At 44.9% G+C, this 18,099-nt stretch overlaps 1 protein-coding gene across 1 annotated transcript in view; it reads left to right on the top strand.

Moving 5' to 3' along the window:
- The window catches only part of LOC111263733 (uncharacterized), a 35,020-nt gene extending 16,993 nt beyond the window's left edge, over nt 1-18,027 (top strand). The window contains exons 3-9 of the mRNA XM_086969775.1: nt 6,223-8,899; nt 9,072-11,706; nt 11,981-12,193; nt 12,519-12,624; nt 13,075-13,165; nt 13,829-14,176; nt 14,394-18,027. Coding sequence (XP_086825901.1) covers nt 6,994-8,899; nt 9,072-11,706; nt 11,981-12,193; nt 12,519-12,624; nt 13,075-13,165; nt 13,829-14,176; nt 14,394-16,936 — 7,842 coding nt within the window. The 5' untranslated portion in view covers nt 6,223-6,993 and the 3' untranslated portion in view covers nt 16,937-18,027. The remainder of the gene's footprint in view (nt 1-6,222; nt 8,900-9,071; nt 11,707-11,980; nt 12,194-12,518; nt 12,625-13,074; nt 13,166-13,828; nt 14,177-14,393) is intronic.
- The last annotated feature ends 72 nt before the right edge of the window (nt 18,028-18,099 follow it).

Raw genomic sequence — 18,099 nt, 5'->3', positions numbered from 1 at the left:
TTATGTGCATTATGAACGTGGACAACAAGATAAGCATGGTCCCGTAGATGACGAAGTTCCATCGGCGGGATTGCCTTCGCGTCACGGTGTATATTATCTCTCGGCTCGGCAGAAAAATACTATTCCTCAGGAGCGGGCTTCAGGACATTCGCGCCACAACAACCACGGTCCTCAGCAGTTTTTCCATCGTGGCAGCTCCCGAATTCCTGCAGCTTCGCGTACGGGCGACTTGCAGTGCCCTAGGGAAGGTCTCTACCGCCATCCAGGTGATTGCTCAAAGTTCTATCGCTGTGTTAATGGTGGCGACCTTTATCTCGAGCCTGTCATGTTTGCTTGTGCTACAGGCTTAGCATTCGATGAATCATTAGCAGCTTGTACGTGGCCAGAAAACGTTCCAGGCTGCCCGAATTTCTCAGGACTCCCGAGTGACAACTTCCCTGCCATTAACCGTCACCTTGAGGCAACCCAGAACTTTTTCCAACACACTCGTCCGATAACGCCACAACCTTCAGCACGACCGATGACAGAATCACCGCGGCCTACAGAAGCACGTATTTCATCCCCTGTAGATGTTGCAAATAGAAATCCTGCTAACTTTGTTGTTGATACGGAGGAAGAGCCTCGCTGTGTCCGAGATGGACTGATCCCTACATTGCCATGCGCAAAGCGCTTCTATCGCTGTGAGAGCCTTTCAAAGGGAAGATTCAGATTGCACAAGTATAGATGTCACGAAGGCATGATCTTCGATCAAGCAATTCCCGGCTGCATTGAGGTTGTCCATTATCCAGAGTGCCAAAACCGTATTCAACTCGCAAACACGACCTCCGCCACTTTCGTCACTCCGAGGCCCACTCCCACAACGACAGTGGCAACAGCTTCGTCCGTCGAGCATACGCTAATAGTTAACGGCTCCTCTTTAGGTGTCGTTGATCCCTCCCTAGTGATTCCGGCGAAACGAGTGATGAAAAATTGCGGTGCCGAGTTCGACGGAGATCGTTGTACGCCCTTCTACAAGTGCACGGATAGTACCCGGCGTGGCAGAGCGTTCCGGTTTGAATGTCCTCAGAACTTAGTGTTTAATCCACGTACAGAGGAATGTGCTTATCCATCAGAAGTAGATGAGTGTGAAGCCTTTATTTTGGATCATCCCTCCGATGTTGGAAGCCTACAAGGTGGCAAGATGTTTGAAATTTCAGAATCAAACGTTATATATTTTCCTTGTTCACGCCCAGGTTTCTACAAGGATGTGAACAATTGCTCGCAATTCATCAGATGTTTCCCGACAAGTAATGACTCGCTTGTTCTAAGAGCTGCCCGTTTCGATTGTCCTCGGGGGTTAGTGTTCGATGAAGTCGCAGGAGCTTGTGAGCACGCTGCTCTTGTTCCCAGCTGTGGCGCTGCTATTCTTGAACATTCCAATGATATACTGACTATGAAATGCGAATTCGATCCCATTTACCAAGACCTTTGTACACCGTTTTATCGCTGCATAGATGACAGTCAGCGTGTAATGCGGTTCTCTTGTCCCAAGAACCTTGTATATGATATCAAAAATCAGCAATGTAACTATCCAAACAATGTCTTCGAATGCCGTAATCCATTACCATCTAAACGAGATGCAGCTCTCGCAAGCAAATCCTGCTCCGGCGACGGCTTCATCCGAAGCTCGGCGAATTGCTCACTGTTCTATCGTTGTACTAAAGTTAACAGCCACACAGAGGACTTTACGGCACATCTTTTCTCATGCCCGCCTGGACTGGTCTTCGATTACACTCTTGATGCTTGTAACTACGATTATCTTGTAAATGATTGTAACCATATGAAGGAAGCGAAGAGGACAGCAACGATAATTCCAGCGCAGGATGCTCCTACTAGGCTACATAGAGTACCGGCTTCACCCACGGCCAGTGTGTCTTTTGAACAGCGCGATAATTTTGACACGAGGGTATCGTTTGCGTCTGTAGACAGTGGTGGCAGCTTTTCATTTGCCCCAGGCACGGACAGATCACCACTGACTAGCCGACCCGTTACTGGAATGGAGGAAACGCGACGAAGACCTGCTCAGTCGACCTTTGCACCTCGTATTCCCAGTGACGGCGATCAGTCATCATCAGGAGGATTTGTATTTCGCCCTGGTTCAAGTGCGGCTAGTACTGGAAATCCCGGTAATATAGTAATGGGACCGGCATCAATTCCTGGTGCCTCTCAGATATCTGAAGATACCTATCCATGTGTAGTAGAAGGTTTTTTCCGAGATACTGATAGCTGCCATGTATTCCATCGCTGTGTGCGAACTGAAGATCCAAGGCGGCCTTTTGTGGCTCACATGTTTAAGTGTAGGGAAGGCCTTGTTTTCGATGATGTCCTCAAGGGCTGCAACTACGAAGATATGGTTCCAGAGTGTAGCCAACGTGAAGTATTTGAGACGCGACCTTTCAAGCAAACAATGCCAGCCCTCACTACAAAGCATTCTTCTGAAGTCACGGAGCGCGTTGGTTTTCGTCGTACAACACCCATACCTCAAGCTTCTAAGGTGACCTTTGCATGGAGACCAGGCACGGTGACATCTCCTCCTTCAATGATTGGATCTTTACCTGAGCGGCGTATGCGACCCAGTACTTGGTGGCCGCATACTACCCCAGAATCAAAAGATCCTCAGGTTTCAGATATCGATGCACCTTTGCCAGCGCCTCCGAAAAGACCAACTGTAATTAATTCCTCCAATACAGTAGGTTTCAGTTTCAAGGATACCAGGCGTCCAACGCGACCTGCTCCGCATTCTGCGCAACCTGTGTCTTCAGACGAATCTTTACTTTCTCCTAGACCCCTCCCACTAGCTCAACCAACACGTCCTTCTGCACAACAAGATTCTATTTCGACTGCTGCTCAGCATCATATGGAGGTTGTACCCTCAAAACCTTTAGCTCCACCTATACGCTTCTCTTTTGCACAACAAGACTTCATCCCTCAAAGGCATCCAGCCTCGCTTCGACCTCCGGTTCCGGGGCAACCTGCTCATACGCCTTTTTCTCCACCTAGGCAGCAAAATGACAATCCTGAGAGGGCCTCTGAAAACAGAGAATTCGTCGTAGCTGAGACAGACGTTATTGTCGAAAATCGAATTGATCATGATATTAGCAGTGACGAAAGCGAGTTTCCCATTAGTTTCAAGTGTAACCCCGAGGTCTTCTACAGGAAGTCTACGCGATTCTGCACGCCATTCTATCGTTGCACGAGAACAGTTGTTGTAACGGCGGGTAACAAACGGCGAGAAATAACTGATACATATCGTTATGCCTGTCCCAAGGGTTTTGTGTTCGATCGAGAACTTAAAACCTGCGACTATCCAAGCATTGTGCCTGATTGTGAAAATCTCGACCCCAAGGAGATCCTCCCTGCGCCGGCCATCGGCTCGAAATCCTCTGTACCTTGCACACGCGAAGGTTATTTCGGACATTCTAGCCAATGCAACAAATACTATCGTTGTGTACAGGTGACCCGACAACGTTTCTTCACGTACGAATACGAATGTCCACGTGGGTTCGTATTTAATCCTGACACAGATAATTGCGACTATCCTGACCGCGTTCGTGACTCCTGTGGAGTCTCAGTAATCGCTGCGAGTCCATCTTGCTCTGGTGGCATCGATTACGAACGTTCAAAAACCGACTGTTTTCAATTCTATCGGTGCACCCATATACCAGAAAATTATCCACAACAACCGATTCCCTTAGCATGTCCTGGAGAATTGGTGCTGGTCGGTAACTCATGCCAATGGCCTGACCGACGAGATTCCTGCTACCGAGAGGATCATCACCGCCGTAGACGGCTTTTGAATGATACTCTAAATAATGCTACAAGTACGGAATAAATTACACAATTGAAGCTTTCATCGGTTAATTGTATAACATGAGATAATACAATTAGTAGAAACATTTCATTTATTTTATTGATTTATTTTAGCTTCTGTAAGCTACTAGTACTTGAGGACAACATTGATTCATCTTAAGCACAACTCCTACCTGGTGTGGAAGGGCTGTATTGTGGGTCGAATACAAACAAATGCATATTACTTATATTTAATGGACTGTGCAATACTCAGACGAGTGAGATCTAAAATGCTTATCCAGCGATAGGAACACTTCATCTATGCATTTTTATGATACACATATTCATCTGAGCTTTTAATACAAAAGAGACTGACATAGCAGTAACACGATGTAAAGTATTTATGTGTGTATGTGTATGCGTGTCAGGTGCAGGTATTTCTGCAGTAAAAACAACAAGCCAATAATAAAACGTAATGTGTAAATCGCAAACGGTTTCTTTTCCTCTGGACGGCGGGGAGCGGGGGGATACTGCATGTGTTGATGGATCCTAAACCTGATTGATCTCTCCATACGCGTTCGAGTCGTCTTTCAATTGGCGTCTCATTGATCTGCAGGCACCGAATTTGTCAGCCAGTCGGGCTGACCTCTCATGATAAAACCTTGAGATCAGAGTAAATGCCGACGTCTGGTAGACAACTTGTGTGGATTGAGTTCGCTTCCGTCCGATGTCAATTGGACATACGTAGATCGAAAACGGACACCGTTGTCAAGCGTTCATTATCAGTTGCCATTCATGCATAGTAAAGTAGAAAAATCGAATTTTCTAGAATAATTATTTATGGCGTAGGCATTTTATTCGTGCAGGGCAATTACAGTGTTAGTTTACACGTAGGGGACCGCTAAACTGCCTTCATGTGATGAGATACCGTGAAAGCTAGAAAGTTTCAATGATTTACTTTTGAAAATGGTTCTTTGATCAGCGCTTTAAATATCCTCTGTAAGAGTTAGTCCGTACCTTTGTCAAGCGGATCAGTTGGTCGGCCAAGCGTATGGCCTGCAAGGAACTGTAGATTACAGGTGAAAAGGTATATTGCTTGAACAGAAGTATATCTAGCGGTGATATGTAATCGGCTATATTGAGTATATAAGCACAAGTTCAAATTAAGTACACCTTGATACTTTTTTTTTTATTATGGATTGCAAAACTATTTAGAACAGATAGACGTACGGCCACTAGTTCTATTTGGCGAACAGTTATTTCTAATTAAGGTGCAGGCATAGTAGATTGCGCTAAAAACTAGTGGAACAAACGTTCTGCATAAAAAATCCTGTTATTTTAAACGATAACATATATATATCCTTTGTGTATTTTGCTAGACTTCTATCATACCCGCCTAATTTGATGTCGTTTTTTAAACACAGATATTAGGGGTAATTTCGAACTCGTGAACTCTCTAAGGCAAATTACTTTTTATTTTGAAGTTACTTCGGAAGCTTGTACACGCCATGGCTCAAACTTGTTCGTCACTTCAGTCGACGAGTTTCACCAAAATGCAAAAAAAAAAAACTTGTCCAATTTTAAATAACAAAGCGCAAGATTTTAGAAAACTATTTGGAAATGGAACATTTATGTCTTTATTTTTAGTTTTGAACTACTACATGAGATGAAAAAGCTCTTACGTGTCAAAAAATTTGATCTGCAAATTTTCATTAAAAAAAAATAAATAAAATACAATTTGTATATAACTTAAGTAAAGTAGAATTGTTATGAATTGATTCTTTATTGAGTGTTTTTTTTTAGATTTTATTTTTTCACTAGAGATTTTTCTATAAAACTTCAGCGAGAATTATAGTGGTCTGTAAAATTGCATGATTTTTTTTTATAAAACGTTCTTATTATATATATATATATATATATTAGTTATTTCAGTATATGCACAAGATTAACACTAAACAACACAAAAATGTTTCAAGTTGCGGTATTAACATTTAGCTAACTCATAGGCATCGATTAATTATGTCGACCATAACAACACAAATTATGTGGACAAACAACACGAAAAAATACCTCCGGTAACAAAGATACCAATATCATACCAATTTGATTATCGGTATTACCTTACTATGTTAACATGTAGGCCTTTTTTGGTTCTTTATTTTAACCACTTCTTAACAACAAAAGCAACAATAAAAAACTCGATCGATGGCTTGAATGATGAGCACAAAATGAAATGTTAATGGTGTCGGTGTATCACTAACGGCACACATTGCTTTTATTCACACTGTAGCTTGCGTACTGCATCGCTCACTAACCCACCTGGGCTGTTATTTCTGTCGCTTTTTTCTACCTTTTACTTTCCTTTATATGCTTCGCATATAAAATACTATAAAGACGTCAACCAGGGCGCGGTTTGCCGGACTGAGGGGGTGTTCAGGGACTCCGATGACTGCGCGCGCTTCGTGCGCTGCGTAAGATTACCCCACAAACCGCACATATTCTCTGTATACAAGTATTCCTGCCCGCGCGGAACTGTCTACAGTATGGTGACGGGGGGCGGTTGTCGCAAGCCGCCTCCGAGTGATCCTTGCTATAATTACGCGTCAACCACATCGATATCATTTCCCCAAAGGGGTATGACCAGCCATGTTGCTACCCAGCATCAGTTCCCGTGCGCTAACCCGGGCTATCAATCTCATCCAACCATCTGCGATAAGTAAGTATCACATTTGCCGCGAATGAGTATTTTTCTTTAATAGAGTTATAACATATTTCAATAGAGGTAATAACCAAACAGTCTAATGTACGTACTCGTAAGTACTACAGAGCTGAACTTCACCGATAGACATCTTCGGGGGAATTGTTAAGATTCCTGTTCACGTCGTACGTGAATCTAGCCAGCACGATTTGTATGCATCGATGTGATCATCGTCCATTCGAAAATAAAAACTTTAGCAAAAAAATTACGAGAAAAAAAGATGTACTGACTCATTTAGAGCAGGGCAGGAATTATTATAGGCCAGATATAAAAACTATATGCATTAGCTTACCCCATATTCCTAACGTGCATCTTACCCCTACTCTGTCAGGTACTATCATTGTCAAGATGTTGATGGCACTGGCCGCACGTTCCGCCAGACTCATTTTTCCTGCCGCAAGGGCCTGATGTTCGACGCATCTACCATCACCTGCAATATTCCTAGTCTTTCGCGTTCTCCGTGCATCAGCCGCCTTTCAAGCGCAGCTTCCCCTTCCTCAAGCAGCTCGTCACCATCCACTACAGCGTTAAGTTCTTCACCGGTTGTTACGTCAAAAAAATCTTCCTCAAACAGCCGTTCAACGCATACCCCAAGTATGAACTCGATCGTCAGCGACTCGTTTATCAAGCAGGGGCCACAGCAGCAGGAACAAGCGCAACAGCATCAACAGCAAGTAAATTATCATCAGCACCAACATAGTCATCAACATCACGAACAGCAGCAAAAACAACACAATGTAAAGTCTGTAAACGTTGCAGCGTCAGGACTGGCGTGTAGCAGCGAAGGAGCCTTTGCGGTTCCAAACAATTGCTCGCGGTTCTACCGATGCATACGAGACAGTTTTGGAGGCCTTAGCTCCTACGTGTTTGCCTGCCCTGAGGCTTTGGTTTGGGACTCGAACCAAGGAGCATGTAAAACTCCTTCATACGTACCTGTTCCATGCGGCACTCTGAGGCAGCAGGAGGTGAACACGATTTCACCATCGAATATTGCTGTTTCGCCAATAAATGCTCAGCAAGCCACGCTGACTCCAACTCAGCATAGATCATACGACGTGGTATTATCATCGCCTTATTCACGTCAGTCGCTTCCCCCTAGCGAAATCAAAGGACAAGGTATTGAGTCAGTCACCCTACATGGAAACGACACAGACGCTGCTCCTTTCTTTTGCCCTCGCAATGGATATTTCCGAAACCCCAACAACTGTCACAGTTTCTACCAGTGTTCATTCGTAAACGAATCTCGTACATACCAGATTACGCATTTATATTGTCCGGACAAGCAAGTGTTTGATGAGAGCATTAATGGCTGCGATTGGTCCAGTAAAGCCGCACCTTGCGACAAAAATCACACTGTTATTTTAGCTAAAGCAGGAACAGGGCCGGCCACCTCAGGAGTGAACCAAAGTACTGAGCAAAATGAACGGACCCAGGTTAATAACATAACTGTAAGCAGTCATGAATCAAATCAGAGTAGTCAAGGAAATGTTACACATATTGGCCATCGAAATTCGACTCACGGAAGCCAAAAGGTATTAAGTCAACAAGGATCAGGCCTTATGGTAAACGGAAACAATCAGCGTGCTGCAAATGAAAATATAATGCAAAACAATCAGCTGGCCACCGATCAGCATATAAGACAGGGCACTCAGCGCGGATTGAATCAAGGTGAAAGCCAAAAACACCAGCACGGTTGGAACCTAGTAGCCAGCCAGGATAACGCATCAGACCCGAAGCAGATAGATACAAGCCTGGTATATACCCAAACAAAACCCCAAAGCCGAGGGATAAGTCAGAAGGAATCGGATCAAGGCATGACCAGAGTTACGAATCAAAAACAATGGAACCAAAACACAACGCACAAATCAAATGAGATTTTTTCCAGTCAGGCTGCTCAGCAGGCAAAATGGCTGCACACGTCTAGCCAAAAGAAAACTCACAACAACAGCCAACAAACCTATAATCAAATACTTGGTGGGCATACATCGAGCGGGCAATCGATCACAACAAATTTACAGTTAGCGAGCTCCAACAACTCCACCAATCGACAGCTTAAAAATCAGGCCTGGAATCAGCAAGTTGCAAGGATAACTACTAATAGAATCGAAAGCGATCAAGCTAATAGCCAGCAAACACCATCACTGGGTTCGCAAAGTTCCCATCGAACCTCATCATACCACGACTCAGGATCGGCGTCCTCTTTACTGAATTCCAACTCGTCAGGGAGCAGTAGTATTAGCTCAAATAGTTCAGTCTATTCGTCTCCCACTAGGCTTGTTTCGTCAACCATCCAACATGCTCCTTCATCCAAAGGTAACATCATCCTATACCTAAAGCGTGATAATTACTTGATTACCTGCTAGCAGTATTATTTTTTTGGAATGTAGAAGTAACAGAATCGAGATTACAAAACAGGATTATTTGAGTTTTAAAAGCGAATCTCAATTCCTAGTGAAATCTAGAAGGTAATATATATATATTTCAGGAAACATGACCATTGAACATCCTGGTAGCCCAACGCGACCAATAAACAGGCCCGAAGTGATCGCTGTCAGCCTACGTCCGGTGGTTTCTCATGAACACTTACAACCAGTGTTAATTCCAAATCTTCGATTAGATAGTACAAACACTTCATTAACAAAAATAGCGGATACAGTAACGACAAAATTACAAACTACGACGACGGAAGTAGACACCACAAACTTCGGTTTAACACCTGCCGAAATAGCAGTTACGAGCTATACGACGGAATCAGACGTTTTAGCTGCAACACCTATAACAAGTGCATCGTCTATAACGAGTAGCGAATCGGACATTACAGGAACAACCCAAGAGGCGCCAACTGATCGACAAACTGCAATTAACGTTACGCAAACGAAGATTGAGTTTACAAGCCAGGCACCCGAAACATACCGCTCTATAACAGAAGCCCATACTACTACTACGAGTAGGTTACTTCTTGCAACAAAAGCGTATGTTCCAGTTGCAATCCCTGCGACAAAAATGGAGCCTCCACTTATTGCGGGTGTAAACGAAACGGAGGATTACACAGCGTCTCCTTATGTGCCTGGCACCAACGTTCCAGCAATAACTTATTCAGTACGACCCCACACTTTGACTCAAGTGTCCTTCACTGAGTCCGATACACCGGCCACAGTGCACACGACGGAATCGGAGCAGACGATCACAACAGAAAGCCCAAACTTAAAATTAGCAGAAACACAATTTTCAAGTACAACAGATGAGCCCAAACTGGAGGCCCTTTCCACAACTCAGGGTATAGACACAACAACGACCCTTACTGTCGACACAACCCTTGTAACTGAACCAACGGCTCATCAAGTAGGGGTTATAGCTAAAATGCATGCAACAAGAGTGGAGCTTGCTGCTACATCAACTGTGACCACAACGAAGACTCCGATGACGGTAGGCCCAACAGAAAATAGGCCTAGAGCTCCTGTAACCACAACGGAGGCCCCATCGACAACTCGTTTACCTGAAATAAACGCTAGCGCTACGGCTCCCAGAGACGTTATACAAGCACCAGCTGTCACGTCTGACCCGAGAATCACTGTGATGGCACACGTTGCTAAGACGACAAAGGTTGAGAAACAAGTTGCATTCGTCTGTCATCAACGAGGCTCGTTTGCGTTTCCTGGAGACTGTCGAAAATACGTACGCTGCTCGCCTTGGGGATCTCAAGCGTTCCGTATGATCGTCTTGGACTGTCCTTCAGGCAGCGTTTACGACGACAAGCGAAAGGTCTGCGTTGGAGATAGAGAAAACAAATGCAAGCCTCTCTCGGTAACAACACCCGTGCCCACTGCCAATAAACTTCATGTAGCCATCGATTGGCCGTCTGGACAAAAAATCAATTCAATACAAGCAACGATGAACAGAAGCATTTCTTTGACAAAGAACCATGACGTGGCAGCAAATGGTTTGTCAAAGTCAGAAATTCCGGATACAGGGAATACTGCAGACCAGGACGTTATAATAACGATTGATAATGCAGAAATTGGGCCCGAAACGATAACTATGGAAGCTGTTGCGAACACCAGCGCTCTAGCAGCGACGCATGAGATTCAACGCCCTTTATATGTTAAACTAAAGACTGGAACAAACTCGACAGAAGCTTATCGCAAAACAGAAGCATCAACCCCAAACATCGTTAATGCAGCGGAAATGGCCAATGAGCGCACATCCTATGTACCTAAAATCAGAACTTTAGAAATTCCTAACGCAATGGTGTCTACTGCAAATACGGAGGTTGTAAAAAATGTTCCTGTAACTGATATAGAGGTATTGAACACAGAAGCCCAACAGAAACCATTGCTGGTTGCTACTATGGCTCAAACGATTGAAGTAGAAACTTCAATTCCAACTGAGCAAACTGAGACAGTTAAAACCTCAACTCACACAATAGCACCCGAGACTTCAGCGACAGCCGCTAAACCAAGCACTGAAAATTCATCTATAACGGAAACGGACTTCCCAGCCATCATTCACACTGCACAAATAGTAGCTACACCTATCAGCACTAAAGTCAATCAAATGACATCGGAAAAACATAGCTCAACAAGCCAAGAGCCCCTGGATGGTCGCCAGAATGTCGCCCAATACCAATCAATGGAAAGTTCGGCCATCACGTCTCTGTCGAGTGCATTAGAGAGTCTTCCTAGCAAGATAGCAGCTAAAGGTATCGCTTTCACTCTACCAAGCCATAGCCTGTCATCTGTTCCTGGTCAAGGAAAACAGCATCCGGTTTCCGAAGCGTCATACGAAGATCTACAGCTGGCGAACGAAGTTTCCATTTCCTCCGACAACGGCAGTGGCAGTGTCGATAGTCCAGTTTCAGCGCTTCAGATTAACACCGATCAACGAATCCGACAATGGACACCCGAACCGTTTATTGAGAGCGGTCGACCAGCTGAGTTTGTAACAGAGTTTCAGATGGAGTTCTGTACTGAGTGTCCCGAACAGATGATGACGGGAGTGCCTGAACAAAGCAATCTAATTTCCGCGCAGTCATCTCTTAACACTGATGCTTTAACTAACAAATCCACCCTTGGTCAAGGTACGGCTGTGCACCCACTAACCGTAGAGGGAGCGAGTATCTAAAAAGAGCATGGATCCTCATGATCAATCTTCTGTCACGTATGTTGTGGGATTGCATGTCAATCCGATTCTTCCCTTGACGCTAGAGTATTACTACGATCTCTACAAAGTCGTCTTGATCTTCTGTTAATGTCGCAAGCGTTTTTATCTCTCTACTACATTGCTGAACAACAATTGAAACTTCGCTGATAGCACTCAAAGGTGGTGGAAGACTGTTGATTCGGCGATTGTTGCAAATGCCTTTATGACTATCTTTCACTGTATATAAACGAGAAGCGTGCACGTAAATACATCCGTTCTACTAGAGCCTGGAACCGGCGGGGAGGCGGACTTTGGCCGTCAATCAGGACCTGCACGACCTGAGTTACCGTGGAATAGTCCCGCGGCACCACCCCTGTCGAACCAAGAGCTGCCACATTCCTGGCCAGGCAGTTTTCCTGGAGAAACCGGTATCGAAATTACTCCTCCCGCTGCTAGACCATGCACTGGGTATGGATTTTCATTTAAAGAATCACAAGCGAAGTTTGAATTTCATCAAATCATGTAGAACTCAAGGTATTCAAGTATTACCTATAAATATATTAGTTGTTTATGATAGGCAAGACCAATACAGCATATTACGTAGTTGTCCGTTTTTGAATCAACTCGATACAAATTTAAAGTACGGCAGACGCGTGCAGATCTACCTGCTGTAGAATCATTAAATAAAGTCAATTTACTAAGTAATATGTGCAAAATGAAATTCGTCATTTCCACAAGAAGTTCATTATTTAAATAATATTATTATGTATATGATGAAAATTCGTGTGCACAGAGACTGCGATCTTTATTGCTCGGGGCCTGGGTTCTTCCGACACCCTAAAGACTGTTCAAACTTCATCAGATGTGTCGAAAACGAGGAGCGCCTAGGAACATATCGGGTTCGTACTTTATATATATATATATATGCTACAAAATCTCCAGCGTCGTATGTATCGAATAGAAATAGGGTGATATTATAACATTTATACAAGATACTCTGTTTGTATATTTATGCGTTTGTAGAAATATAAGTTTGCTTTAAAAAGCTAAAGCTACAATTGGCCAGACGTATGAGAGAGGTATCTGTACGTCTACGAAACAAACACACAAATATGATTTATCACCTAATAAGGGGGACATATCAGTACTAGATTCTCTTAAGGAAAAATCCGGGACCTTGTGTACCATGAAAAAAATTACTGAATACCTACTTTTTGTACCCTCGTGTCTGTAGATATTAAATACTTTTTACTAACTGATCAGTATAAACATAAAAAAAGATGATCGGCCGGTACAGGTAGGCGTGTTGCGGACGTCCTTTGCATTATCTTTTATTGCATCCCATGCAGATCTATGAATTCGAGTGTCCTGCAAGTCTCGTATTTGATGAGCTAGCTTCGACCTGTAATTGGCCAGACCAAACTGCACCATGTACAACTGGTAAGTACCCCATTTTTGCTACAACAGAATGTTATATATGTGCGTTTCTTTGCACAAATTACACGATTCATATTTACACTTAGGGGAAAGCATATTTGAGCCTATCCCCCTCTAAGGTTCCAGCTTCAAATCGCTTCTTCATATGTGCTGCGATATTTGAATCTGGCCAATATTTTAATCATAGAAGTTTTATGTGAAGCAGTATGTGGTGCTTACTGCTGCTGTTGATAATGCTAGAGATAATAAGCCGACCCGAGTAAAAACAATCCAGTCTACATAGCATATATAAGTATGTATGTTTCCGTCAAACTTGTGCGTCAAACTTTGTCGAAGATATTCATTACGGCTAGGTACACAGTATCATTTTTATTATATCAAGTGGCAGTAAACTATACTTAATATTAAAATGGCTTATTATATTAGAACATATCTCAAAACCTTAATACGGGACGTACGAATAGTACAATAACCATTCTTAGGGCAAGTTAGAAGTAGAGATTTATCTGAAAATGTCACCCGGAGAAGATATCTAGTGAATATGTTTAGGGCAAATCAAACTCACAACTCACAAAGAAACTTACAGTTCAGGGCGAACTGTTAATTTAATTCTTGATGCAGCCGTTAATAAAAGAGACTCTTTATGCTCATGTTCGAGAATTGCAGGTGGCCCAAAACCTCTGCCTGAGGGAAGTGCTGCCCCAGGAGGTGGTCTTCTAGGAGGCCCAGGAGGAACCAGAAGAGGAAAACAACCTGGCGGTGGTGGCTACTTTTCCGGAGATGGACGATTCTCAGCACAATTTCCACCCGACCAAGAAGACTATTCAGGACAGATCGGCCAGCCAGATCAAGATCGCCAAGGAGGATATTCTGGACAGGGCGGCCAGCCTAGTCAAGGTCGTCAAGGAGGATATCCAAGTCTGAGTGATCAGGGTCAGCAAACAGCAGGACAGTTTGATCAAAGTGGCCTTTCGCCACCCGGAGGCCAGTTTTCAGCTGGCGGGCTACGCCCAGGTACTCTTGGCTGGCTTTTGTTGGTTCATTTGATATAGAGGCTTAAAAATAGGCTACAACGTTTACATACATACAGACTGCATCTGGCCTGCAAAATATGCTATGTTTGTCTATTATAATAATATATTATTTTGTTGTCCACAGTAGTATATGAAGTGGCATAGATTAAGCCATTCATTAAAGCCATTAAACATAAGTAAACTAAACTTATTTTCAGGAGGTGCTTCATCTCCGTCATCTGGTGGAGGATGCAACCCCTGCAAATATACCGGATTCTTTCGTCATCCGAGCAGTTGCAATAAATTCATCCGTTGTGTGGACTTTTTCGATAACGGCCAGTACACCGTTTTCAATTTTGATTGTCCCGCAGGACTCGTATTTGACGAACGATACAACGTGTGCAACTGGCCTCATGAAGCACCGCCTTGTGAAAATGTCCCTTCAGGGAATGAGTGTTCCACTGGTCAGTCTCAGCCACAGCAGCCGCCTGTTGGAGAACTCGGAGGTCCTCAGGGACCTCCGCCAGGAGCTCAGCAAGGACAAGCGCAACCTAACAAGGGATCTTGGCAACCCCAAGGCCCAGCGGGACCTAGCAGCCCTCAACAGGGAGGATGGCAGCCTTCACTTCCTTCTGGCCCTGGTGAATTTCAAAGTTTCAGCGGCCTAAGTCAGCCTGGGTCACCTGATTCTGGACCTCAACAAGGACCTCCTCAGCAAGGAACTTGGCAGCCCCCACTACCTTCTGGACCTCAACAAAGAGGTGGACCGCCTCCGTCGTCCTTAGGACAGAGTACACCTCAGCAATTACCATGGCAACGTCAAGCACCATCTGGATCAAGCGGACCTCAAGGCCCGACTGGGCCCCAGCAGGGAGGATGGCAGCCGCAGGATTCATCCGGACCCAGTGGGCCTCAAAGTCCTGGTGGGCCCCAGCAGGGAGGATGGCAGCCGCAGGATTCATCCGGACCCAGTGGGCCTCAAAGTCCTGGTGGGCCCCAGCAGGGTGGATGGCAGCCTCAGGGTCCATATGGACCAAGCGGAGCTCAAAGACCTGGCGGGCCCCAGGAGGAAGGATGGCAGCCTCAGGGTCCATCTGGACCAAGTGGACTTCAAGGACCGACGGAGCCCCAGCAGGAAGGATGGCAGCCGCAAGGTCCATATGAACCTAGTGGACCTCAAAGTCCTGGTGGGTCCCAGCAGAAAGGATGGCAGCCTCAGGGTCCATATGGACCAAGTGGACCTCAAGGACCGGCTGGGCCTCAGCAGGGAAAATGGCAGCCTCAGGGTCCATCTGGACCAAGCGGACCTCAAGGGCCGACTGGACCCCAGCAAGGAGGATGGCAACCGCAGGGTCCATCTGGACCAAGTGGACCTCAAAGACCGGCTGGGCCCCAGCAGGGAGGATGGCAGCCTCAGGGTCCATCCGGACCAAGTGGACCTCAAGGACCGACTGAGCCTCAGCAAGGAGGATGGCAGCCTCAGGGTCCGTCTGGACCAAGTGGACCTCAAAGACCGGCTGCGCCCCAGCAGGGAGGATGGCAGCCTCAGGGTCCATCCGGACCAAGTGGACCTCAAGGACCGACTGGGCCCCAGCAGGGAGGATGGCAGCCTCAACCCCCGTCTGCTCCGAAAGAAGCCCAGAATCCTCCAAGTGGAGGATGGCAGGTTGGACAGCCACAGCCTCAATTTGCGTCTCAACCCCAGACAGCTTTAGGTCCGCCGGCCACTAGCGTTGGTGGATGCTCAGCCCAATGTACATCAGCAGGATTTTTCAGAAATCCCACGAATTGTCACAAATTTTACCGTTGTGTGGATTTCTATCAAAACGGGCAATACACCATATTTCACTTCGATTGTCCGGCTGGCCTTGTTTTCGATGAGCGAATATCGGTATGTAACTGGCCTCAGAACTCACCTCCTTGCAATAACATTGGTGGTGGAGGCGGTGATGTAGGCTGTATTGGAGCCTCTCAAACACCCAGCGGAGCGCCTCCAGTACAAGACTTCGATCAACCCAGCCAGGCGCCTCCATACGATCAAGGTCAGGGTCCCCCATCAGGACCTGCAGGTCCCGAAAGATCATCCAGACCACCTGGTCTCGAGCATGCTCCTCCATCACAGGCAAGCTGTCCATCAACTGGCTTTTTCCGTAACCCGCAGAATTGCAACAAATTCTTCCGCTGCGTAGATTTCTGGGGCAATGGTGACTATACCATTTTTCATTTCGACTGCCCTGGGGGTCTTGTCTTCGACGAACGAATCTCTGTATGCAATTGGCCTGATCAAGCGCCACCATGTGACTCAAGCAGTACTTTCCCAAGGCAAGTCATGATTTTGCCACCTGCAGCTCCAGAAACCTCGACGAAGAGTCCCGAAACGACACCACCTTCTGTAACCGAAATGACGACAGAATCCCCAATCGAAATGAGTACTGATCTTACAACGGAAACGATGCAGTCGACTACTACCGGTCGTACCGGCAAGAAACTTGAAGATGAGAAGAAAAAGAAGCCTAAGCGTATAAAGTGTCCAGACAAAAACAACCACGAAGTTCCAGGCGACTGCACAAGGTTCTTCCGTTGCGCTAAGGTTGGCATTGGAAAACGAGCTCAGCTGTTCCAGTGTATGGAAGGATACATATTTGACAAAGAAATACAATTCTGTAAAAAGATGCCGCCAGGATTTCAATGCATGACTAGTGAAATGATGGAAGAAATGGGACGTGCTGAGATGGCGCCATCTGAAATGCACTTTAATTAAAAACACCTGGCCACGTATTTTTAGGCTTCTTCAGCAGCTGGACTACCACGGTACCTAATTACAAATCTTCATTTGAAAATCGTTTCTGATGCTACCCAGGTGCTCTCTAGAGCCCGAAAGCATTCTGCCAATAGACTGATAGGTCGTCCCATACCATGCTTTGATATTTATTTGTTTTCGACTTCTATTAGAGCTGCCAAATACATACACGAGAGAGAAAGTTCCTATATGCACTCCCTGCGTTTTCAGTGGGGGATTATCTTCTGGTAGACAGTAGTGCGACTTTGGTACAAATTTTAGTCAACCTACCAAACTGAACATATGGATTCAGTAAAAATGTTATTGATCTGCCACCTAGCCTAAGTCGCGTTCAAATAAGTGTGCATAAGGTCGTCATTTAACAAATCAAGGCGTATTAGATAACGCTTTGCACGTTAGGTCGATGCACCGAGCGGTATCGAGTTTGTGGCAAATCTACAAAACCATGCATCTTCGCGACACATAAATACATACAATAACGTATACAACAATTGAGATATGAAATACTGGTGTGTAGCGTAGCGGTTCTTTTCCGCTTATTTTATTTAGACTTGCTCAAGGGAATGACAAGGAACGCGACCATATGCTCCATGACTAGACTGATCGTGATACTGTGTTCCATAATCTTCTGATATTTATTACCAGTTGTAGGATTATATCAAACATATTTCGCCAACAGGCGTCAATCAAACGCGTAGCTGTTTACATTAGCCATGATCGTGTCGATTAATGGGGTTATCTCGAATCCCCTTCAAAACGGTCTGCTATATACGCGATCGGAGCGGAGGTAGTTAAGCGATACTACAATTGGATGTACGAGGTGTGAACGAGCGGAGAATTCGAATGACTTGAATCAGGTGATTGGCTATAAGTATACGACTATTGCAAGGTATAGTTAGGTGTCGATCAGAAACAGCCGCCATGTAGTTAACTTGAAATATAAGTACATATGCAACTTGTACATATTTACATAAGTTAAATAAAAACCGATTACACGAGACAATCAATGATGATGACAATAATAATTATAATAAAAGTAAAAATAATCGGAATCTGTCCTGATTACTAGTAGTCTGCCAATGTATTTTTGATAATATTTGGTTAAATGTAGATACATCAGCATC

This window comes from Varroa jacobsoni, unplaced genomic scaffold (assembly GCF_002532875.2).
Source record: "Varroa jacobsoni isolate VJ856 unplaced genomic scaffold, vjacob_1.0 scaffold_787, whole genome shotgun sequence".
Lineage (NCBI taxonomy): Eukaryota > Metazoa > Arthropoda > Arachnida > Mesostigmata > Varroidae > Varroa > Varroa jacobsoni.
Note: the sequence above shows the minus strand (reverse complement) of the source record. Positions and strands in the feature narration are given on the sequence as shown.